The sequence below is a fragment of the Odontesthes bonariensis genome, chromosome 8 (genome assembly GCF_027942865.1).
Source record: "Odontesthes bonariensis isolate fOdoBon6 chromosome 8, fOdoBon6.hap1, whole genome shotgun sequence".
Taxonomy (NCBI): Eukaryota; Metazoa; Chordata; class Actinopteri; order Atheriniformes; family Atherinopsidae; genus Odontesthes; species Odontesthes bonariensis.
In genome coordinates this window covers 260909-285029 of record NC_134513.1, presented here as the reverse complement: position 1 = coordinate 285029, position 24121 = coordinate 260909, and the positions used below count along the sequence as shown (strand labels likewise).

Below are 24121 nucleotides of genomic sequence, written 5' to 3'. Positions count from 1 at the left end.
GGCAGTGTTGTGGATAAGGAATGTGTGTGGTGCAATTGGCAAATTTTTCCTTAAGTCCCTGTGTTGTAAAATGCCAGCTGCCCCTCCCGTCCAGCTGCATAACCCCCTGCTTTCACCTCTCTGAACCTCGGGGAGGGCCAACTACCCCCTCCCCTGCCCATCACGGCGGGTCTTTGGTTGTTCCGGGGTGTTCTGCAGACAGTCTTTGTCTTGCTTCTGGGGATCATCTGGGGACTTCAGTCTTCATCCTGAGACCTGCACCACGTGGGATTTGATCCAGAACCTGTAACACGCCTGATGGCATACTTACCTGCCGTACCCACTGTGCCACGGGTCCTTCCACACCTGAAGAACTTTTCGGGTTCCCTCTGAATCTGCACTTGGACTGTTGGGACTTTAAATTAATTTAAAATTCTTCATGTTTGTCTCTCTGGGGATCGAACCCAGAACTCCTGTGCCTGCAGACTGCGTCCCAACCCGCTGAGCCATCTCACCCTGTTGTTCTTTCACCTCCTGGAGCTCATTTCATTCTCACATCCAAACCAACAACTACTGAACATATAAATAAACTCTGAGCTTTAAACAGTTCTGCACGGCCTGGGGATCGATCCCAACACTCCCAAACACCTCAGCAGCGCTCTAACATGTGGCGCTAACCTTCCTGACAGTTAGCCAGCTAAAAGCTCAGCTTCATTTCTTACACTTTAACATTCAGAAACCAACAGCTGGATCATCTGTCCCACCTTTCCTCACGTTACTGTTTTTCCCGTTTAATTTCGTACGCGTGACATTATTGTGGTCATTATCTGGTGTTTCCCTGTTCCGACAGGTATCCTGTGGTGGTGGAAGCTCTTACCACCGCCACATCGTGTTAGTATTTATTTATTTTATATTTCAGATCATTTGAATGATTTACTTACACTTGTTCTTCTGCAAATTCAGATCAGCTGGAGGAGGAACATACCACTCTTTCTAAAAGACTGGGGGGGGCTTTATTTGTTAAATTTGGCCTAGTTCCTTAATTTTGTCACTTTAACATTCACTTATTATTTGTGCTAAGTTACATTTAGTTTTGCTTTATATCTTGCTGTAGCTGCTTTTGTCATTTTTCCCTTTTATGCTCCCTCATGTGGCAGATTTGGGTTACTCCGTCCCTGTTTAAGCAGCCTCTGGTTCTTTGGTCGGGGGCCAGTTTTTGGTTGTTAGTGTTAAATTAGTTGACCTCATTTTAGTTGGGCCCAAATTAGTGTTTTGTATGATTAAATTGTTATTCATATTTTACTTTTTTGGATTTATTCATTTTCGCAACTATTAAATTGAAATTGTTCCTCATTTTTTGGAAGACCTTTGTCCTTAATGAAGCCTGGTCCCTCACACCTTTGAATGGTGTTTGTTGTCCTCTAACCCCAGCTGGTGGAGGCTTCCTGGTTCTGCTTCTGATGGCACGCTCAGGACGGGAGATTGGACTGAAGACGAGTTTAGTGTAATCTGTTGGTTTCCTTAGCTCGGAAACCCTTTTTGAATTGGCTCTATGTAATAATTAATTTTATTTATAACGCACTTTACATTTACAACAAAATCTCAAAGTGCTACAGTGGGACAAAAAACAAATAATAAGATCAAAAGCAGGGACAGTAAAATGCAAATAAAAGTAGTGAGTCCTTTAAATGCAAAAAACGAAATAAAAACAGAGCGTTTAAAGGAAGATCATTCAAAACATTGGGTACAAAGAAAGGTGTTAAAGTGTTCCACAGGCTGTGCAGGCAGCGCAGGAAAAGGCCCGGCGTCTTCCTTTCACAGTTGGTAAGAATCAAAGGTCCCCAAAGCAAACTCTTGAGATTCTCCAGGAAAGGCTTGGGCTCATTTTTGACCCCGCTTATGAAAAACTGGGGCAGAGACACAAAAACTGCAATTTCTTAAAACATTTAAAAAAATTCAAATGGCCTCAAGTCACAAACATGTTTTATGAGGAAAACCTGGAATATGGAAGAGTAAAAACTTTGAAGAATAACAACCCTCGGGCTCATTTTTGACCCCGCTTATGCATCTACGGGTAAAGATGGAGCGTTAGCATGCAGGCGGTGGAAGCGGAGCAGAGAGATTCTGTAAGTGATCCGGGCAGAGACGGGAAGCCAGTGAACAGACTGGAGAACAGGGGTGATATGTTCATGTTTACGCACCGATCAGGATCCTGGCAGCACAGTTCTGAACATACTGTAATCTCTGTATGTTCTTGCCAGGAATCCCAACGAGAAGTGCGCTGCAACAGTCGAGTCTGGAGGAGACAAAGGCACGACGAGCCTCTGCATCAGAAACAGAGTCAGGGCCGGAGGGGGAATAAAGGAAATTTTGCAGATATGCTTAATATGGATTTCAAAGGTGAGCTGTGGATCAAAAATAACACCAAGAGTGGTGACCGTACTGGAAAGAGAAATGTTCGGATCTGTCCATCAGGTATGATCGGAACCAGTCCAGGGCCGTAACCAGTGAGTCCTGCAAGGTGCTGCAGGCCAGGGGTTCCCACACTTTTCCATGCCAAGGCCCCCCAAACAGTATCAGCTTCTGGCCCCCTTTGCATATTTTGTAGCATTGTCTGTGGTTTGCAAAGAAACATCAACTTTTTTAACGTATTTTCTTTCTTTTCTTCCCGGACAGCAGCTCGCTGTGTGAATGCAGCCGGACTAAATGCTCTTCTTTACGTCTGAAGAAGTCTGACGGATGTTTTTGTATCAGGTGACGCTGAAGTTTCGAAGGTTTTGAACCCTCATCTGAGGGTCTCCAGACAGAGGACGCCATTTTTCTGTACGGCTGTGAAGCCAAACTTAATGTATGCTGCCTCATACTTTCTGATTTTAGTTGGCCAGTTCTTTCAGTCTCTTCCAAGTCAGAAATCTGTCCATTTTGGCTAAGCTAGCTACACGCTAGCTTGAGGAGCAGCGCAGCTTCAGAACAGGTGCAAACAGCCAGGTCTACCATGTTTTGACTGGCAGCCAATCAGAAAGACAAGCATGGCAAATAACATTTCCATATGATATATTATTATAAATTATATTTTACAATACTGATTAAAAAAATGTGACAATTTTTCATAATGATGTTTAAAAAAAATTGAATTCTATTTTTTTATTTTTGCTTTTTTTATTATCTTCCCTCCAATTTTCACACAGCTTGGAAGGTGCAAACCAGACAAAGCTTTAGGGATTAACATGGTTTCCACTTCTCAGCGTTTCCACCTGCTTTCATTTAGTCTGAATAATAATAATAATAATAATAATAACTTGGACTTATATAGCGCCTTTCAAGGTACCCAAGGTCGCTTAACAAGAGAAAAGAAGGGGGAAGGGTAGGGCCGGGGGGTTTAAGAAGAGTAGGACATGGAGAAGAGATGTGTTTTTAGATTCTTTTTGAACTGTATTAGAGAGGGGGCAGAACGGATGTGAAGTGGCAGATTGTTCCATAGGGTAGGGGCAGCTGAACAGAAGGCCCTATCTCCATATGTTTTCAGTCTGGTACGAGGAACGGAGAGTAGGTCCTCGTCTGAGGAGCGCAGAAGCCGCGACTGGGAGTAGAGGTGGAGGAGATCAGAGATGTGCTTAGGTGCGAGTGAGTGGAGAGATTTGTAGGTCAACAGAAGGATTTTATAGGTGATGCGTGCTCTGACTGGGAGCCGGTGAAGTTGCTTTAGGATGGGGGTGATGTGCTGCCAGGGCTTGGTGTGAGTTAGCCCCCTGGCAGCTGACTTTTGGACATACTGCAACCTGTCAGGGGCCTCACTGGGAGCCCAGACAGGACACCGCTGCAGTAGTCCAGGCGGGAGGAGATAAATGAGCGGGTGGGGGTCTCTGTTACTGAGTCAGATAATGAGGGCCGGAGTCTTGAGATGTTTCTGAGGTGAAAAAAGCCAGATTTAGTGATAAGGAACAAATCCCTGGGACTGAGGGTCATTCCTGTTAGAGTTCATCAATACCAGAAATACTGAAGTCTTTGTCTCTGATTGTCAGTTCAGATTCAGCACAGATCATGTTGTACTGGAACATTTTTAGCTTTTAAAGCACCTTTTAAGCATCTTAAAGAGTGAAACTGTGAGCCTGATTAAAGCTGGAGCTCAGTCAGACAGGCTGTAAAACATGATGAAAGAGGGGATAAAAACAGGAGTGTTCCTGCTTTAAGCCTCACAGGATGAAAGAGGTGAGAAAAGAAAATTCAGTTTTCACATGTGTGTAAAAAAATAAATTTAAAAAAAATGCTAAAACAGCTTATTTTTATTATTTAAAGTATTTAACAGCATAAAAAGGATGTGTCGGAGGTTAAAGTGGTGGGAGGAAGACTGTGCAGTAATGTTAGATTTCTAAAGACAAACAGTGGTTACAGAATCAGATCCAGAATATCACCACCACCACAACAACTATATTAATATTAAACTTGGTTTTTAGTCATCAAAACAGAATCAAAACAGGAAGTAAAAGTAATTTTAAAAATCTACATGTAAATGTTTTAAATTCATCATCTGGGATCAGATTCATTACTCTAACAATCAGTTATTAACTTTTTCTGTAAACTTCAGAAAAATGGGACGAATTCTCTTCTGGACGCTCAACAAATATGTCTGAGGTTTGTAATAAACTCAGAAAACTCCTAAAACTCTGCCTTCTGTGGCCGTCAAACAGAGAGAGCATCAGAACCAATCGCATCACTGCTGCCCTGTGACATCGCTGCAGCTGCTCGGCATTCTTACTGAGGTGATGCAGACAGATGTTTGCATCTGTTCAGCCCCTCGAACCGGCTCCTACAGCAGAATAAGCTCAGCTTCTCTGGTGAATAAACGTCTTAAAAAGAGTTTCAGCCACAAAGTCTGCAGCCGTTAACAGTTTAAAAACCTCCGGCCCGCTTCACAGGACCCGCCGTTCTCTGGTAAAAACTTCCATCTACAGAATTAAATGGATAAAAATAAATTAAGGAAACTCTCTGGAGGAAACGAACTTCCTGAGTGAACATCTTCTCCACCATCGTGGTCCAAAGCGTCTCAGCTGGAGCTGTGAGAGGAAGCAACACTGGGGTCAAAGGTCACTCTTTTCTAAGTGAGAGGCAGAAGTCCGCCTGGTTACCTGTCGGCATGGTTACCTGTCGGCGGCGTCCTGCTCGGCCTCGCCTGCTCTGGGCGCTGACGCTCGCAGTTTAACCGGATCTGCAAAGAGCGGAACACCGGGTTGGAATCTGCCCCCAGAAGCTGGGGTTAGGGTTAACCCAAACCTAACCCTCTAACCTCAACCCCAAACCTAACCCCAAACCTAACCCCAAACCTAACCCCAACCCCAAACTCAACCCTCTAACCTCAACCCCAAACTCAACCCTCTAACCTCAACCCCAAACCTAACCCCAACCCCAAACCTAACCCCAAACCCAAACCTAACCCCAAACCCAAACCTAACCCCAACCCCAAACCCAAACCTAACCCCAAACCCAAACCTAACCCCAAACCCAAACTCAACCCTTTTACCTCAACCCCAACCCCAAACCTAACCCCAACCCCAAACCTAACCCAAAACCTAACCCCAAACTCAACCCTCTAACCTCAACCCCAACCCTCTAACCTCAACCCCAAACCTAACCCCAACCCCAAACTCAACCCCAAACCTAACCCCAAACCTAACCCCAAACCCAAACCTAACCTCAACCCCAAACCTAACCCCAACCCCAAACTCAACCCCAAACCTAACCCCAAACCTAACCCCAAACCCAAACCTAACCCCAACTCCAAACCTAACCCCAACCCCAAACTCAACCCTTTTACCTCAACCCCAACCCCAAACCCAAACCCAACCCCAACCCCAAACCTAACCCCAACCCCAAACTCAACCCTCTAACCTCAACCCCAAACCTAACCCTCTAACCTCAACCCCAAACCTAACCCTCTAACCTCAACCCCAAACCTCAACCCCAAACTCAACCCTCTAACCCCAACCCCAAACCTAACCCCAACCCCAAACTCAACCCCAAACCTAACCCCAAACCTAACCCCAACCCCAAACCTAACCCCAACCTCAACCCCAAACCTAACCCCAAACTCAACCCTCTAACCTCAACCCCAAACCTAACCCCAACCCCAAACTCAACCCCAAACCTAACCCCAAACCTAACCCCAACCCCAAACCTAACCCCAACCCCAAACTCAACCCCAAACCTAACCCTCTAACCTCAACCCCAAACCTAACCCCAACCCCAAACTCAACCCCAAACCTAACCCCAAACCTAACCCCAACCCCAAACCTAACCCCAACCCCAAACTCAACCCCAAACCTAACCCCAAACTCAACCCCAAACCTAACCCCAAACTCAACCCTCTAACCTCAACCCCAAACCCTAATACCTAACCCCCAGCCCCAAACCTAACCCTCTAACCTCAACCCCAAACCTAACCCCAAACCTAACCCCAAACCTAACCCCAACCCCAAACTCAACCCTCTAACCTCAACCCCAAACTCAACCCTCTAACCTCAACCCCAAACTCAACCCCAAACCTAACCCCAACCCCAAACTCTACCCTCTAACCTCAACCTTAAACTCAACCCTCTAACCCCAACCCCAAACCTAACCCCAACCCCAAACCCAAACCCAACCCTCTAACCTCAACCCCAAACCTAACCCCAACCCCAAACTCAACCCCAAACCTAACCTCAACCCCAAACCCAACCGTCTAACCTCAACCCCAAACCTAACCCTCTAACCTCAACCCCAAACTTAACCCCAACCCCAAACTCAACCCTCTAACCTCAACCCCAAACTCAACCCTCTAACCTCAACCCCAAACCTAACCCCAACCCCAACCCCAAACCTAACCCCAACCCTAACCCCAAACCTAACCCCAACCCCAAACCTAACCTCAACCCCAAACCTAACCTCAACCCCAAACCTAACCTCAACCCCAAACCTAACCCCAACCCCAAACCCAACCCTCTAACCTCAACCCCAAACCTAACCCCAAACCTAACCCCAAACCTAACCCCAAACCTAACCTCAACCCCAAACCTAACCTCAACCCCAACCCCAAACCTAACCATAAACCCAAACCTAACCTCAACCCCAAACCTAACCCCAACCCCAAACCTAACCTCAACCCCAAACCTAACCCCAACCCCAAACTCAACCCTCTAACCCCAACCCCAAACCTAACCCCAAACCTAACCCCAACCCCAAACCTAACCCCAACCCCAACCCCAAACCCTAACCCCAAACCTAACCCCAAACCTAACCCCAAACCTAACCTCAACCCCAAACCTAACCTCAACCCCAACCCCAAACCTAACCATAAACCCAAACCTAACCTCAACCCCAAACCTAACCCCAACCCCAAACCTAACCTCAACCCCAAACCTAACCCCAACCCCAAACTCAACCCTCTAACCCCAACCCCAAACCTAACCCCAACCCCAAACCTAACCCCAACCCCAACCCCAAACCCAAACCCAAACCCAACCCTCTAACCTCAACCCCAAACCTAACCCCAACCCCAAACCTAACCTCAACCCCAAACCCAACCCTCTAACCTCAACCCCAAACCCAACCCTCTAACCTCAACCCCAAACCTAACCCTCTAACCTCAACCCCAAACCTAACCCCAACCCTCTAACCTCAACCCCAAACCTAACCCCAACCCCAAACCTAACCCCAAACCTAACCCCAAACCTAACCCCAAACCTAACCCCAAACCTAACCCCAACCCCAAACCTAACCTCAACCCCAACCCCAAACCTAACCTCAACCCCAAACCTAACCTCAACCCCAAACCTAACCTCAACCCCAAACCTAACCCCAACCCCAAACCCAACCCTCTAACCTCAACCCCAAACCTAACCCCAAACCTAACCCCAAACCTAACCCCAACCCCAAACCTAACCTCAACCCCAAACCTAACCCCAACCCCAAACCTAACCATAAACCCAAACCTAACCTCAACCCCAAACCTAACCCCAAACCTAACCTCAACCCCAAACCTAACCCCAACCCCAAACCTAACCTCAACCCCAAACCTAACCCCAACCCCAAACCCAACCCTCTAACCTCAACCCCAAACCTAACCCCAAACCTAACCCCAACCCCAAACCTAAACTCAACCCCAAACCTAACCCCAACCCCAAACCTAACCTCAACCCCAAACCTAACCCCAACCCCAAACCTAACCCCAACCCCAAACCTAACCCTAACCCCAAACCTAACCCTAACCCCAAACCTAACCTCAACCCCAAACCTAACCCCAACCCCAAACCTAACCTCAACCCCAAACCTAACCTCAACCCCAAACCTAACCTCAACCCCAAACCTAACCCCAACCCCAAACCCAACCCTCTAACCTCAACCCCAAACCTAACCCCAAACCTAACCCCAAACCTAAACTCAACCCCAAACCTAACCCCAACCCCAAACCTAACCTCAACCCCAAACCTAACCCCAACCCCAAACTCAACCCCAAACCTAACCCTAACCCCAAACCTAACCTCAACCCCAAACCTAACCCCTAACCCTAACCCAAACCTAACCCTAACCCCAAACTCAACCCCAAACCTAACCCCAAACCTAACCTCAACCCCAAACCTAACCCTAACCCCAAACTCAACCCCAAACCTAACCCCAACCCCAAACCTAACCCTAACCCCAAACCTAACCCCAACCCCAAACTCAACCCCAAACCTAACCCCAACCCCAAACCTAACCCCAACCCCAAACCTAACCCCAAACCTAACCCCAACCCCAAACCTAACCCCAACCCCAAACCTAAACTCAACCCCAAACCTAACCCCAACCCCAAACCTAAACTCAACCCCAAACCTAACCTCAACCCCAAACCTAACCCCAACCCCAAACCTAACCCCAACCCCAAACCTAACCCCAACCCCAAACCTAACCCCAACCCCAAACCTAACCTCAACCCCAAACCTAACCCCAACCCCAAACCTAACCTCAACCCCAAACCTAACCCCAACCCCAAACCTAACCCCAACCCCAAACCCAACCCTCTAACCTCAACCCCAAACCTAACCCCAACCCCAAACCTAAACTCAACCCCAAACCTAACCCCAACCCCAAACCTAACCTCAACCCCAAACCTAACCCCAACCCCAAACTCAACCCCAAACCTAACCCTAACCCCAAACCTAACCTCAACCCCAAACCTAACCCCAACCCCAAACTCAACCCTAACCCTAACCCAAACCTAACCCTAACCCCAAACTCAACCCCAAACCTAACCCCAACCCCAAACCTAACCTCAACCCCAAACCTAACCCTAACCCCAAACTCAACCCCAAACCTAACCCCAACCCCAAACCTAACCCCAACCCCAAACCTAACCCCAACCCCAAACCTAACCCCAACCCCAAACCTAAACTCAACCCCAAACCTAACCCCAACCCCAAACCTAACCCCAACCCCAAACTCAACCCCAAACCTAACCCCAAACCTAACCCCAACCCCAAACCTAAACTCAACCCCAAACCTAACCCCAACCCCAACCCCAAACCTAACCCCAACCCCAAACCTAAACTCAACCCCAAACCTAACCCCAACCCCAAACCCAACCCTCTAACCCCAACCCCAAACCTAACCTCAACCCCAAACCTAACCACCAAACTCAACCCCAAACCTAACCACCAAACTCAACCCCAAACCCTAACCCAGCCCCTAGAGTTATGGAGAATAAGGAGAAAGAGGAAAATAAGGTCCCCACCTTGGATCCAGCGGATCTGCGTGGCCGGGCCGTAGCCTTGCTCGTTCTTGGCGGCGATGCGGAAGACGACGGCGGGCCGGTTGGAGGCGGAGCTGTCGATGTGGGCGTTCTCCAGGTGGCCGGAGCTCACGGAGCAGGCCGTCTTGGTGCCCCGGTAGATCCGGATGAAGGCCATCTGACCCGGCTTCTCCGAGCCGCTGGGCCGGCTCTTCCTCACCGCCAGGTACATGGAGTACTCCAGGATCCGGCCCGACGGGGACGAGGGCGCCTCCCAGGTGATCTGCACCGAGTCGTTGGCCTGCAGATAAAGCCACATTAACAAAGGAAAACCACATAAACAAAGGAAAACCACGTTCTCCGGACAGTCCGTGGACCCGGGCCGCACCTTGGTGATTCGGACAGCAGAGGGCGCTCCAGGGAAGCCGGGCTGGCAGGTCTTGAACTCGCTGACGGGGCTGAAGTTTCCCTGGCGGAAGCAGTTGATGCCAGCCACTCTGAACCTGTAGGTCTGACCCGGGGTCAGATCCTGCTTCTCCCTGCCCTGATAGTCCAGAGGCCCGGGCAGCTTCTTCTGAGAGCAGGGCTGAGGAGAAGGAAAGGAACCGAATAAAGGAACCGAGTAAACCTGAGAGGAAAGGAACCCAGTAAAGGAACCGAGTAAAGGAACCCAGTAAACCTCAGAGGAAAGGAACCCAGTAAAGTAACCGAGTAAACCTCAGAGGAAAGGAACCCAGTAAACCAACCCAGTAAACCCAAGAGGAAAGGAACCCAGTAAACCAACCCAGTAAACCCCAGAGGAAAGGAACCCAGTAAAGGAACCCAGTATACCCCAGAGGAAAGGAACCCAGTAAAGGAACCCAGTAAACCCAAGAGGAAAGGAACCCAGTAAACCCCAGAGGAAAGGAACCCAGTAAAGGAACCCAGTAAACCCCAGAGGAAAGGAACCCAGTAAACCCAAGAGGAAAGGAACCCAGTAAACCCCAGAGGAAAGGAACCCAGTAAAGGAACCCAGTAAACCCCAGAGGAAAGGAACCCAGTAAACCCAAGAGGAAAGGAACCCAGTAAACCCCAGAGGAAAGGAACCCAGTAAAGGAACCCAGTAAACCCAAGAGGAAAGGAACCCAGTAAAGGAACCCAGTAAACCCCAGAGGAAAGGAACCCAGTAAAGGAACCCAGTAAACCCAAGAGGAAAGGAACCCAGTAAAGGAACCCAGTAAACCCCAGAGGAAAGGAACCCAGTAAAGGAACCCAGTAAACCCAAGAGGAAAAGAACCCAGTAAAGGAACCCAGTAAACCCCAGAGGAAAGGAACCCAGTAAACCCAAGAGGAAAGGAACCCAGTAAAGGAACCCAGTAAACCCAAGAGGAAAGGAACCCAGTAAAGGAACCCAGTAAACCCCAGAGGAAAGGAACCCAGTAAAGGAACCCAGTAAACCCCAGAGGAAAGGAACCCAGTAAAGGAACCCAGTAAACCCAAGAGGAAAAGAACCCAGTAAAGGAACCCAGTAAACCCCAGAGGAAAGGAACCCAGTAAACCCCCAGAATATCACCCCCAGAGGAAAAGAACCCAGTAAACCCCAGAGGAAAGGAACCCCGTAAACCCAAGAGGAAAAGAACCCAGTAAAGGAACCCAGTAAACCCCAGAGGAAAGGAACCCAGTAAACCCCCAGAATATCACCCCCAGAGGAAAGGAACCCAGTAAACCCCCAGAAGATCACCCCCAGAGGAAAGGAACCGAGTAAAGGAACCCAGTAAACCCCAAGAATATCACCCCCAGAGGAAAGGAACCGAGTAAAGGAACCCAGTAAACCCCAAGAATATCACCCCCAGAGGAAAGGATCTGAGTAAAGGAACCCAGTAAACCCCAAGAATATCACCCCCAGAGGAAAGGAACCCAGTAAAGGAACCCAGTAAACCCCAAGAATATCACCCCCAGAGGAAAGGATCTGAGTAAAGGAACCCAGTAAACCCCAAGAATATCACCCCCAGAGGAAAGGATCTGAGTAAAGGAACCCAGTAAACCCCAGAGGAAAGGAACCCAGTAAAGGAACCCAGTAAACCCCAAGAATATCACCCCCAGAGGAAAGGATCTGAGTAAAGGAACCCAGTAAAACTCCCCGAATATCACCCCCAGAGGAAAGGAACCGAGTAAAGGAACCCAGTAAACCCCAAGAATATCACCCCCAGAGGAAAGGAACCGAGTAAAGGAACCCAGTAAACCCCAAGAATATCACCCCCAGAGGAAAGGATCTGAGTAAAGGAACCCAGTAAACCCCAGAGGAAAGGAACCCAGTAAAGGAACCCAGTAAACCCCAGAGGAAAGGAACCCAGTAAAGGAACCCAGTAAACCCCAGAGGAAAGGAACCCAGTAAAGGAACCCAGTAAACCCAAGAGGAAAGGAACCCAGTAAAGGAACCCAGTAAACCCCAGAGTAAAGGAACCCAGTAAACCCAAGAGGAAAGGAACCCAGTAAAGGAACCCAGTAAACCCCAGAGGAAAGGAACCCAGTAAACCCAAGAGGAAAGAAACCCAGTAAACCCCAGAGTAAAGGAACCCAGTAAACCCCCAGAATATCACCCCCAGAGGAAAGGAACCCAGTAAAGGAACCCAGTAAACCCCAGAGGAAAGGAACCCAGTAAACCCCAGAGGAAAGGAACCCAGTAAACCCCAGAGGAAAGGAACCCAGTAAACCCCAGAGGAAAGGAACCGAGTAAAGGAACCCAGTAAACCCCAGAGGAAAGGAACCCAGTAAACCCCAGAGGAAAGGAACCCAGTAAACCCCAGAGGAAAGGAACCCAGTAAACCCCAGAGGAAAGGAACCCAGTTAACCCCAGAGGAAAGGAACCCAGTAAAGGAACCCAGTTAACCCAAGAGGAAAGGAACTCAGGAAAGGAACCCAGTTAACCCCAGAGGGTCCAAACTAACATGCACCGTGCACAGTAACATTACATTTCGGTCATTTTGCAGACGCTTTTTTCCAAAGTGACTTCACCTCTTTACTGTTCGGGGTTCTGCCGCTCACAGCTGACGCCACCTGGTCGCTCTCAGCTGGTAGGAAGTAGTGGCCGACCTCACAGAACAGAGTTTTAAACACACCAACATCGAACCACACCGCATCGCCAGGATTCTTCTGAACCTGGAGGTCAAAGTGTACAGTCTCAATTTCCACCGAGACAAAAGAATGAGCCACTAATTCCTGTGGAGAGGAAGATCTGACCTGATCTGCGTGGGCGCACGAATCTGCCGTCTTATCAGTGGAAGCAGGCTGTTTGTCTGGAATAAAAACAGTAGGATGAAGTTCATATTTTCCACAGTCTGCTGGTTTCCCTGTGAGATCTGAGTCTGTTACCTGGCTGCTGCTGAGCGGAGCTGCCGCCCTCTGCTGCCGACGCCTGCTGCCCACCAGCTGCAACACACGGAAAAATGTTACGGGTTCACGCTGACACCAAGGAGGAAGTTTATCATCAACGTTTGGTTTGAAGTTAGGATAAAAGTGATTCTGATTCTAAGTGATTAAACGTGATTAAACGTGATTAAACGTGATTAATAGTGATCCAAAGTGAAGCAGCGTTCGGACATCGATGATCTGAAAGGACTCACTGAAGCGTTTCGAGTCTGAATCCTCCAGTCCTCTCCCAGCATTCCCCTCTCCATCTGCCAGAGGATCTTCTGAGACTTTTAAGGGTTTAACTGAAACATCCTGAAATTCAAGGAGAAAATCTAAGAACAAGACATGATTACATCTGAGCTCATCAGATTTTCAGCCCTAACTACATTTTCAGTTCAGATTCCATCACAATATCTGAAGCTGAAAGAGATTTTATGTCCACGCAGCACGGCTGGAAACTCTGATGCCAAATGATGCGTCTCTGTGACAGGCTGCTGGGAACAAAGTGCCTAAAGATCCAGTTTAAAATGGCTTCTTTGCTCAGTTGGACACAACACTGGTTCATCCCTTGAGTTCAAACAATCTTTATCTAAAAACAATCTGGCTCCTTCGAAGCAAAATATGTAAACATGAGGCGACACTAAAGAGCTGCAATAAGGCAGCGACACCGACCTGAGCCGATGCTTTCTCTTCTGTCGCGCTGTCCTCACTCTGAGTTTGGAAGCCTGTCGGTGGGAACGTTACAGCTGGATTCAAACTGTTGATGGATAAACATTTACCCAGAATAAATAACTCAGCCTTACCTGCAGCGGGTTTATCGGCTCCGGCTGATTCGGACGCTTTGGGGAGCGGATCTCTGGGACAGGCGGGCTGGATCTGCAGCAGGTAGCAGTCTGCAGCAGCCAGGGGGCGCCATGCCACATGCAGCATGCTGATGGTGGATCTGATGAGCAGCACGGCCTCTGGGGCGGCCGGTCCGTCTGAGGGTTAGAGAGGAGGGGTTAGGGTACGAAGGAGTTCTGGGTACGAAGGGGTTCTGGGTACAAAGGGTTCTGGGTGTGAAGGGGTTCTGGGTGTGAAGGGGTTCTGGGTGTGAAGGGGTTCTGGGTACGAAGGAGTTCTGGGTATGAAGGGGTTCTGGGTACAAAGGGTTCTGGGTGTGAAGGGGTTCTGGGTGTGAAGGGGTTCTGGGTGTGAAGGGGTTCTGGGTATGAAAGGGTTCTGGGTACAAAGGGTTCTGGGTGTGAAGGGGTTCTGGGTGTGAAGGGGTTCTGGGTGTGAAGGGGTTCTGGGTACGAAGGGGTTCTGGGTACGAAGGAGTTCTGGGTACGAAGGGGTTCTGGGTACGAAGGGGTTCTGGGTACAAAGGGTTCTGGGTGTGAAGGGGTTCTGGGTGTGAAAGGGTTCTGGGTACGAAGGAGTTCTGGGTACGAAGGGGTTCTGGGTGTGAAGGGGTTCTGGGTACGAAGGGGTTCTGGGTACAAAGGGTTCTGGGTGTGAAGGGGTTCTGGGTGTGAAGGGGTTCTGAGTGTGAAAGGGTTCTGGGTGTGAAGGGGTTCTGGGTGTGAAGGGGTTCTGGGTGTGAAAGGGTTCTGGGTACGAAGGAGTTCTGGGTATGAAGGGGTTCTGGGTGTGAAGGGGTTCTGGGTGTGAAGGGGTTCTGGGTACAAAGGGTTCTGGGTGTGAAGGGGTTCTGGGTGTGAAGGGGTTCTGGGTGTGAAGGGGTTCTGGGTGTGAAAGGGTTCTGGGTGTGAAGGGGTTCTGGGTGTGAAGGGGTTCTGGGTACGAAGGAGTTCTGGGTGTGAAGGGGTTCTGGGTGTGAAGGGGTTCTGGGTACAAAGGGTTCTGGGTGTGAAAGGGTTCTGGGTATGAAGGGGTTCTGGGTGTGAAGGGGTTCCGGGTGTGAAGGGGTTCTGGGTACAAAGGGTTCTGGGTGTGAAAGGGTTCTGGGTATGAAGGGGTTCTGGGTGTGAAGGGGTTCTGGGTGTGAAGGGGTTCTGGGTACGAAGGGGTTCTGGGTACGAAGGAGTTCTGGGTACGAAGGGGTTCTGGGTACGAAGGGGTTCTGGGTACAAAGGGTTCTGGGTGTGAAGGGGTTCTGGGTGTGAAGGGGTTCTGGGTGTGAAAGGGTTCTGGGTACGAAGGAGTTCTGGGTATGAAGGGGTTCTGGGTGTGAAGGGGTTCTGGGTGTGAAGGGGTTCTGGGTGTGAAGGGGTTCTGGGTATGAAGGGGTTCTGGGTGTGAAAGGGTTCTGGGTGTGAAGGGGTTCTGGGTGTGAAAGGGTTCTGGGTGTGAAGGGGTTCTGGGTGTGAAAGGGTTCTGGGTGTGAAGGGGTTCTGGGTGTGAAGGGGTTCTGGGTGTGAAGGGGTTCTGGGTGTGAAGGGGTTCTGGGTACAAAGGAGTTCTGGGTGTGAAGGGGTTCTGGGTGTGAAGGGGTTCTGGGTACAAAGGAGTTCTGGGTGTGAAGGGGTTCTGGGTGTGAAGGGGTTCTGGGTACAAAGGGTTCTGGGTGTGAAGGGGTTCTGGGTGTGAAGGGGTTCTGGGTACAAAGGAGTTCTGGGTGTGAAAGGGTTCTGGGTGTGAAAGGGTTCTGGGTGTGAAGGGGTTCTGGGTGTGAAAGGGTTCTGGGTGTGAAAGGGTTCTGGGTACGAAGGAGTTCTGGGTATGAAGGGGTTCTGGGTGTGAAGGGGTTCTGGGTGTGAAGGGGTTCTGGGTGTGAAGGGGTTCTGGGTGTGAAGGGGTTCTGGGTGTGAAAGGGTTCTGGGTGTGAAGGGGTTCTGGGTGTGAAGGGGTTCTGGGTACAAAGGAGTTCTGGGTGTGAAAGGGTTCTGGGTGTGAAGGGGTTCTGGGTGTGAAGGGGTTCTGGGTGTGAAGGGGTTCTGGGTGTGAAAGGGTTCTGGGTGTGAAAGTATATCTGTACGTCTGCGTTTGGTTTGTTGGGCTACTGTCCCCCCCGTCCTCACCTGTCTCCAGGTACCCCCCTGCCCCCCCCCGTCCTCACCTGTCTCCAGGTACCCCCCTGTCCCCACCTGCCCCGTCCCCCGTCCCCCCCGTCCTCACCTGTCTCCAGGTACCCCCCTGCCCCCCCCGTCCTCACCTGTCTCCAGGTACCCCCCTGTCCCCACTGTCCCCCCCCGTCCTCACCTGTCTCCAGGTACCCCCCTGTCCCCCCTGCCCCCCCCGTCCTCACCTGTCTCCAGGTACCCCCCTGCCCCCCCGTCCTCACCCGTCCCCCCTGCCCCCCCCGTCCCCCCGTCCTCACCTGTCTCCAGGTACCCCCCTGCCCCCACCTGCCCCGTCCCCCCCGTCCTCACCTGTCTCCAGGTACCCCCCTGTCCCCACTGTCCCCCCCCGTCCTCACCTGTCTCCAGGTACCCCCCTGCCCCCCCCGTCCTCACCCGTCCCCCCTGCCCCCACCGTCCTCACCCGTCCTCACCTGTCTCCAGGTACCCCCCTGCCCCCCCCGTCCTCACCCGTCCCCCCTGCCCCCCCCGTCCTCACCCGTCCCCCCTGCCCCCCCCGTCCTCACCTGTCTCCAGGTACCCCCCTGTCCCCACTGTCCCCCCCCGTCCTCACCTGTCTCCAGGTACCCCCCTGCCCCCCCCGTCCTCACCCGTCCCCCCCTGTCTCCAGGTACCCCCCTGCCCCCCCCGTCCTCACCCGTCCCCCCTGCCCCCCCCGTCCCCCCGTCCTCACCTGTCTCCAGGTACCCCCCTGCCCCCACCTGCCCCGTCCCCCGTCCCCCCGTCCTCACCTGTCTCCAGGTACCCCCCTGCCCCCACCTGCCCCGTCCCCCCCGTCCTCACCTGTCTCCAGGTACCCCCCTGTCCCCACTGTCCCCCCCGTCCTCACCTGTCTCCAGGTACCCCCCTGCCCCCCCCGTCCTCACCCGTCCCCCCTGCCCCCCCCGCCCCCCCGTCCTCACCTGTCTCCAGGTACCCCCCTGTCCCCACCTGCCCCGTCCCCCGTCCCCCCCGTCCTCACCTGTCTCCAGGTACCCCCCTGTCCCCCCTGCCCCCCCCGTCCTCACCTGTCTCCAGGTACCCCCCTGCCCCCCCCCGTCCCCCCGTCCTCACCTGTCTCCAAGTACCCCCCTGCCCCCCCCTCCCCCGTCCTCACCTGTCCCCCCTGCCCCCCCCCCGTCCTCACCTGTCCCCCCTGCCCCCCCGTCCCCCCTGCCCCCCCCTCCCCCGTCCTCACCTGTCCCCCCTGCCCCCCCCCGTCCTCACCTGTCTCCAGGTACCACAGGTCCTTGCAGCACACCTGGTAGTTCCAGCTCTTGCGGTACCCGTCCCGGCCGCTCCAAACGTAAAGCCTGGAGCCGAGCGCGGTGGAGCAGTGGCCGGCCCGCGCTCTGGGCCAGCAGGGATCCTCACTGTGGGGGCCCGGGCCGGGCAGCCGGGACTCGTCCGGCCGCTCGGGGCCGAAGCTCCGCCAGCACATGGTGTCTGAGAGCAGAAGACCAGAGAAGCAGGACGCTGAATGCGTGCCGTCAAAGACCCAAACACCTGAGATCTGATGGTGAGGTACTCACCCAGGTTCAGAGCACTCAGGGAGTTCGTACAGATCCAGTCGGTTCCATCTGCCACGTGTCTGTCCACCTCTGGGACAGGAATCCATCCACCGAAAACAAACATCCTGCACACCGAAGGACACAACTCTGAGATTCTAAGGTGCAGATTCGGTCTGAAAGTTCACAGTTGTCCACGCAGCACACATGTGGGCTAGTTCTAACATAATGCGATGAATTGATGAAGTTTTTCTGGACACAGATATGATGTAATATAATCGCTTCAGGGGAGAAAAATCGATCTTTAGAATCATCCCATGAAAAAAATTTGCGATATGTACATGAATCGATTTTTTTCGCCCACGCCGACCACCGACACCCGCTTACTGGTTTCCAATGACGTTGGCTGAGTGGAGACTTCTGGGAAGTGGAGTTGGACCTCTTGTTTCAGGTGTCGACCAAACCATCGAGTCTGTAGAGAGGGGGGGGGTCAAAGATCAAAACATGTGGGCTCCTAAAGGCTAAAAATTTTCAGTTTTCCTTTGAGAGCTGCAGACGGTCAACAGAAGCTATTTAAGTCTCTTTAAAGGAGAATTCCGGCTATTTTACAAACATATCCCATCTGTTGGAGACCCAGGAAAGTTTGCCAAAGGGAAAAACACGAGAAATTTTCATGCCCGCTGCGCAAAGTTGTCCGATTGCGCTGATTTCCATGAAAGCGGGCTCTATCGGGCAAGCTTTTAACCTTTCCTGAGGCTCTTAACGTGTATCAAAATACTTTTGACCGAATTGGCCGTGGTGTCAGTAGCAATACAATTCAACCCAGCGGCTAATCATACCGTTAGCTAGCACAGACATGATACATTTTGAGATTTCAAAAACAGCGCACTTACCTCTCTCAGCTTCCGTGTTCCACAGGCGTGTGCACAAATCGATCGCCAAAGTCATACACTATAGTATTCCAAAGTACTGTCTTCCTCTGGTCAGTGCAATAAAATGTCCACATCTGCACCCCCATGTCTCCCCAATGCGTGACCGAGCAGCAGCTCCCGTTTCTGGATCATCGCTTTGAGCCATCCTCGCTGCATCTTGTGCCAACAACTCTTCATCAGTTTGTTCTGGTTCAAAAAGATAACCCCGACCATCAAACTCTTCCATTCCAACATCAGAATCTGACCAACTATCCATCTCTACATTGCTTCCAATAAAATCCGAGGGCTCTTATCTCCGCAGCTGAATAACGGGCGAAGCTGCGCTCCTTCCAGCAGTCATGTGACACGTCATGACATCACGGCGAAAATGGGTGTTGAAACGAGTCAGCTGTTCGATAGGAAACAATAACAAACACGGCAATGTGTAGTTCGGTTCCCGAGGGGCGTTTTTGGTGGACAAAAAGACAATTTTGGAATACTATAGTGCACTGATGCCATGGTAACGGCCCGAATGGACATCACAACCGGCCCGGTTACATCAGTGGTTGAGAAGTTTTTTTTTTTTTTTTTTAAATAAATAATACTATTATCAACAACTTAAATCTACTTTTGTTTTTTGATCCTTAATGGTTTTAAGTATAATATTCATTCAATTAATTTCCACGTAATCCAACAGTTTGTCTCTCGCTCGTGCCGGTCTCCGTCCCTTGGACAGTGCACGCGCTGCAACAGACGCCGGCAGCGCGTGCACTGTCCAAGGTGCTAAACACGACATCAGTCAGGAAGGATGTTGCCTAAAAAGCGGAAGGTTGACTCTGAATGTAGAATCTTTCAGGAGAGATGGAAAGAAAAGTATTTCTTTTGGGAAGTGAGGGGCAAACCAGTGTGTTTAATTTGTTCGCAACAAGTGGCTGTGCCAAAGGAGCACAACATCAGACGACATTACGAGACCCATCAGGAGAAGTACGACTACACAGGGCAACGTAGGACACAAAGCTAAACGAGCTAGCCTCATCCCTCCAAACACAGCAAGCGGCTTTCTCGAAATGCCGAGAGACATATGAAGGTTCGTTTTAATTGTATTTCTTATTTTTACGTTAAATGCAGCTGTTTTCGAATGGGGATTTCTGTCTCGGCGCGCCTCCGTTAAGTTCTGATGGCGTTGCCCCTGGCAACCAATAGCGTCTCCTGCCAACATGGCCGACCGTGACTCCTCATTCTCAATACTAACTTAACATTTTATTTCATGTTTGGGGGCAGTGAAGGCGAGCTATGTCATCGCATGGGAGATGGCCAAAGCTTCCAAGCCTTTCTCTGAGGGCGAATTCGTGAGGACGTGCATGATTAAGGCAGCCGAGCTCGTGTGTCCAGAACATCGACAAGCTCTCGCGAACATCAGCTGATCCCGACCTACAGTGACCGAGAGAGTGGAAGAGCTCTCCAGCGACTTGCATAGCCAACTTAAAGAGAAGATTAAATCCTTCGTCGCGTTCTCCAGTGCTCTGGATGTGACTGACACGGCTCAGTTGGCGATATTTATTCGCGGAGTGGATGCTGCCTTGAAAGTCACGGAGGAGTTTGTTTCCGTGGTACCCATGACAGACACGACTACAGCTAACGACGTGTTTGTCAGCCTTGTCGGGGCACTTGACAATCTGGAGGTGGACTGGAGTCGCGCTGTCAGTGTGGCTACGGATGGTGCACCTTCCATAGTAGGAAGAAAGGCCGGAGTGGTCGTCAAGTTGAGAGAAAAGGTACGAGAGGCTAACCCAGACCAGGTACTCTGGAACTTTCACTGCATTTTACACCAAGAGGCGTTGTGCAGCAAAAGTCTGAAAATGGAGCATGTTATGAGTGTTGTTTTTGCCACTGTCAATTTTATCAGAGCCAGAGGGCTTAACCATCGGCAATTCGATGCATTTTTATTTGAAAATGACATTCATCACGGCCTTCCCTATCACACCGATGTGCGCTGGTTGAGCCGAGGCGCAGTGCTCAAAAGGTTCTACAAATTGCGCAACGAGATAGCCGAGTTCATGCAGGCTAAAGGCAAGCCTGTGGAGGAATTGGACGACCCCGAATGGACCAGAGACCTCGCCTTTTTAGTGGACATTACCGAACACTTAAACGTCTTGAATGTTACTATGCAAGGTCGCAACAAACTCGTTACCGAGTATTACGACAGTGTCCGTGCGTTTCAAATTAAACTTGCGTTATGGAAGGCACAGCTCAGCCAGCGCAATGCAGCCAACTTCCCCGGTTTGAAATCTCTGCATGTCAACCATCAGAGCATGGACAAGTATGCAAGCTTGCTCTCCGGCCTCATGGGCGAGTTTTCCAATCGATTCACGGTTTTCACTGAACTGGAAAAGGACTTTTCGCTCTCCTTTCACGACGGATGCTTCCGAGGTCCCAGAGGGGATGCAAATGGAACTGACAGACTTGCAACGCTGCGCGCGGTTGACAGATACATACACATCTGTTGGAATTGAATCATTCTACCAGTCGTTGCCACCCGAGTACCCAATTATCACTGCCTTTGCAGGTAAAATACTCTCTATGTTTGGCACAACATACTTATGTGAGCAGGCATTTTCAGTTATGAATATTAATAAATCGAAAGTGCGCAATCGCCTGACAGATGCGCATCTCAATGATGTCATGAAAATAGCCACGGCTCAGAGCCTGTCCCCCAATGTGGACAAGCTGGTGAAAACTAAAAGGCTTCTGGCTTCGACATGTAAAATGTAGCCGGCTTATCTCCTCATGTTTCATAGTGCAAGGAAGTAATGATGGGAATAAAGGAGATAGGTATGTGGAAATGTTTGTGGGAGTTTTGTTAATGTTAAATTTTAAATGTGCTATCAGTTGTTTGTTTTTTTTATTATTAATTTCTACTGAATATTTAGTCACTTGGCCTGTTGGAGTAGGCCTACTTAACCTTAATACATTGTTTTGACTTCTTTAGGCCTATTTAGCCTGGCCATCTTTTTAATTGGCCTAATTAGGCCTGTGCATCGAGATTATTTTATGTGCAAGTTGTCAATAAATCTGATCAAAGTAATTTACAGTTTACTTGTGTTATTTATGTGACCTAGTCCATTTTGTTGTTTTTAAAATATTTTAAATGTAAGTTACTGGCATGCAGAGGTTGATGTTACACAGTTATAGAGGGTAAATTGCTTTTGGCTGCCATATAATTGTATGCTTCATTGTGAGGGTATTGTATTGCAATTCATTTTTAATGTATAGCAGGCCTTCATAAATTATATCAAATAGCATGTCTATTTGTTTAGTGTTTGGTCTTGCCAGGCCAAAAGTGTACCGGTAATTTGGCCCCCCGAGGTCCCACTTGAAAACAATCTGGCCCCCTGACCGATTTCACCCTGGCATCCCTGCTATAGTGCATGACTTCGGCGATCGATTAATTTGTGCGCACGCCTGTGGAACACGGAAGCTGAGAAAGGTAAGTGCGCTGTTTTTGAAATCTCAAAATGTATCATGTCTGTGCTAGCTAACGGTATGGTTAGCCGCTGGGTTAAATTGTATTGCTGCTGACACCACGGCCAATTCGGTAAAAAGTATTTTGATACACGTTAAGAGCCTCAGGAAAGGTTAAAAGCTTGCCCGATAGAGCCCGCTTTCATGGAAATCAGCGCAATCGGACAACTTTGCGCAGCGGGCATGAAAATTTCTCGCGGTTTTCCCTTTGGCCAACTTCCCTGGGTCTCCAACAGATGGGATATGTTTGTTAAATAGCCGGAATTCTCCTTTAAGTCCCACCCAGATCCAGCTGCCAGACATCATTCAGGCGGCTTCCTTCCATCCCTCCGAAGACGTAAAGCTTCGGGGACCCGAGGCCGGTGTAGCCCACCGCGGTGTGCGACTCCCGGGCGGACGGACCGCCACCTTTGGTCTCAGGGATGTTCCAGCCTCGAGCCCCCGACACAGCCTGGAGCTCCAACTCATAGAAGTCTTCCAGGTACCTAAAAGAGCCAAAAACCAGAGAACACAAACAAAGAAAAAGGGAAGAAACAACCTGTTTACAGCACAGTTTCAGAAATGATCTGCCTTGGTGCAGCATGAGCTCAGTACCTCGGTACGTTGCCGTTGGGGTCCTCGCTGTCGTTGGCCAGCCCCCCGAACAGATAACATTTATTACCCACAAGGGTGAAGCTGTGTCCAATCCGAGGGGCCGGAGGGGGGCCGTTTCTGGGGGCTCGGGGCTTCAGCTTCTTCCACAGCCAGCGGCTGGCCTGAGGAAGGAAGGAAGGTGTTTAAATGTTGTTCATTACGCCAGCAGCCCCCCTGTTAGACCCCAGACACGCTTTACCTGCAGCTCATACAGGCTGTTGGTGTATTTCCCGTACTCCACCATGCCACCAAAGACGAGGATCCGGGTGCCTTCGCAGATGAAGCCGTGGGCAGCACAGCCGGGTGGGATGTCCCCCCTCACCGCTGGGAGAAACCACTGCTTCGAGACTGGAGGAGCAGAAATATGTCACCACAGAAACATGGACAGGGAACGATGACTATGGATAATTTATTTCCTTCACAAATTCTTATATAATATCAGGAGAAAGGGAAGGTGGTGAAAGTTCTCTGGTGGCGTTTCTGTTGGCTGCTGGCAGGTGTTGCACATCAACCATTTTGGTTGAACATGAAGGTGTTTGTTAGTCAGCCTGAACAACTGCATTTAGATGGTCAAAATAATAAAATATCACAAACTTTAGGCTTTAAATTGAGCACACAGTTCAAAGAACAGCTCAGTGAATTCACTTTAAAAACATGGATCCACCTCCACACGTCCAGCTTTGATAGTTCTTCATGCCTACAAAGTATGTTTAAAACTTTCAAATTTACTCAAATTTATTTATTTTTTAAAAATCTATATGTTTACAGGTCACCGGTAGTTAGTGAGTTAGTTAGTTTAACTACAGCTAACAGAATAAGTAATGACACATCCGAAGCTAACACTGTTCTGCTAAAGTTAGAGGGCTAACAATTCTTAAAAAATTAACACAAAAATGCAGCAAACTATTGTGTAATTTTAGAGTTTTCACAGAAATATAATAAAAGCTCTTTAACGGAAGTCTTGCGTGGTTACTCCTCTCAGGAGATGCTAAAAACATTAGCTGAAAACCTGCTAGTTAGCGCTGAGCTAACTTAGCTAACGCTAGCATACCAGTGTTGTAAACATGGAGGTCCTTAGCGCTGAGCTAACTTAGCTAACGCTAGCATACCAGTGTTGTAAACATGGAGGTCCTCCGCTATGCCTTCGTTTCCACCGCCGAAAACGATGATCAGCTCCCGGATCGCAGCCGCCCGGTGTCCGTGCCTGGACCGCGGCACCACGCCGGTGACGGAGTGAACTTTCCTCCATTCCGGCTCCACACAGGCGCTCATCTTCCCGTTCAGGAGCCTAAACTTTGGCGCTGTTGACGTTTCAAAATGTGGGCGGAGCCAAACATGCCGGAAGCGGAAGTTTAATCAGAGATGGTAAAATATAAAGATGTCTCACTTTGATCAATTTTACGTGCATAAAATGTTAAGGGAGCTCCCTTAAATTAA

The 24121-nt window shown here is 50.1% G+C and overlaps 1 protein-coding gene across 1 annotated transcript; it reads right to left on the bottom strand.

The window, feature by feature from the left end:
• Positions 1–1568: 1568 nt before the first annotated feature.
• hcfc2 (host cell factor C2) lies at positions 1569–24057 on the bottom strand. The gene is made up of 17 exons (XM_075471252.1): positions 23794–24057; positions 22884–23032; positions 22646–22806; positions 22334–22536; positions 18006–18090; positions 17643–17746; positions 17338–17556; positions 13912–14088; positions 13781–13833; positions 13321–13420; positions 13070–13126; positions 12938–12993; positions 12713–12856; positions 10107–10304; positions 9722–10019; positions 5122–5185; positions 1569–5033 (listed from the first exon to the last, which is right to left on the bottom strand). The coding sequence occupies exons 1-17, from the start codon at positions 23954–23956 to the stop codon at positions 5024–5026; spliced, it is 2241 nt and encodes a 746-aa protein (XP_075327367.1). The 5' UTR covers positions 23957–24057; the 3' UTR covers positions 1569–5023.
• Between the last annotated feature and the right edge of the window lie 64 nt (positions 24058–24121).

Excerpts from the sequence above, each read along its gene's own strand:
- hcfc2 (XM_075471252.1), bottom strand. The coding sequence starts at position 23,956 with ATGAGCGCCTGTGTGGAGCCGGAATGGAGGAAAGTTCACTCCGTCACC. Across the intron at positions 17,747-18,005 it reads GCCAACGTCATTGGAAACCA|GATGTTTGTTTTCGGTGGAT; the intron begins GTAAGCGGGTGT and ends TTCGGTGTGCAG. Across the intron at positions 13,421-13,780 it reads AAGAGAAAGCATCGGCTCAG|GATGTTTCAGTTAAACCCTT; the intron begins GTCGGTGTCGCT and ends CTTGAATTTCAG.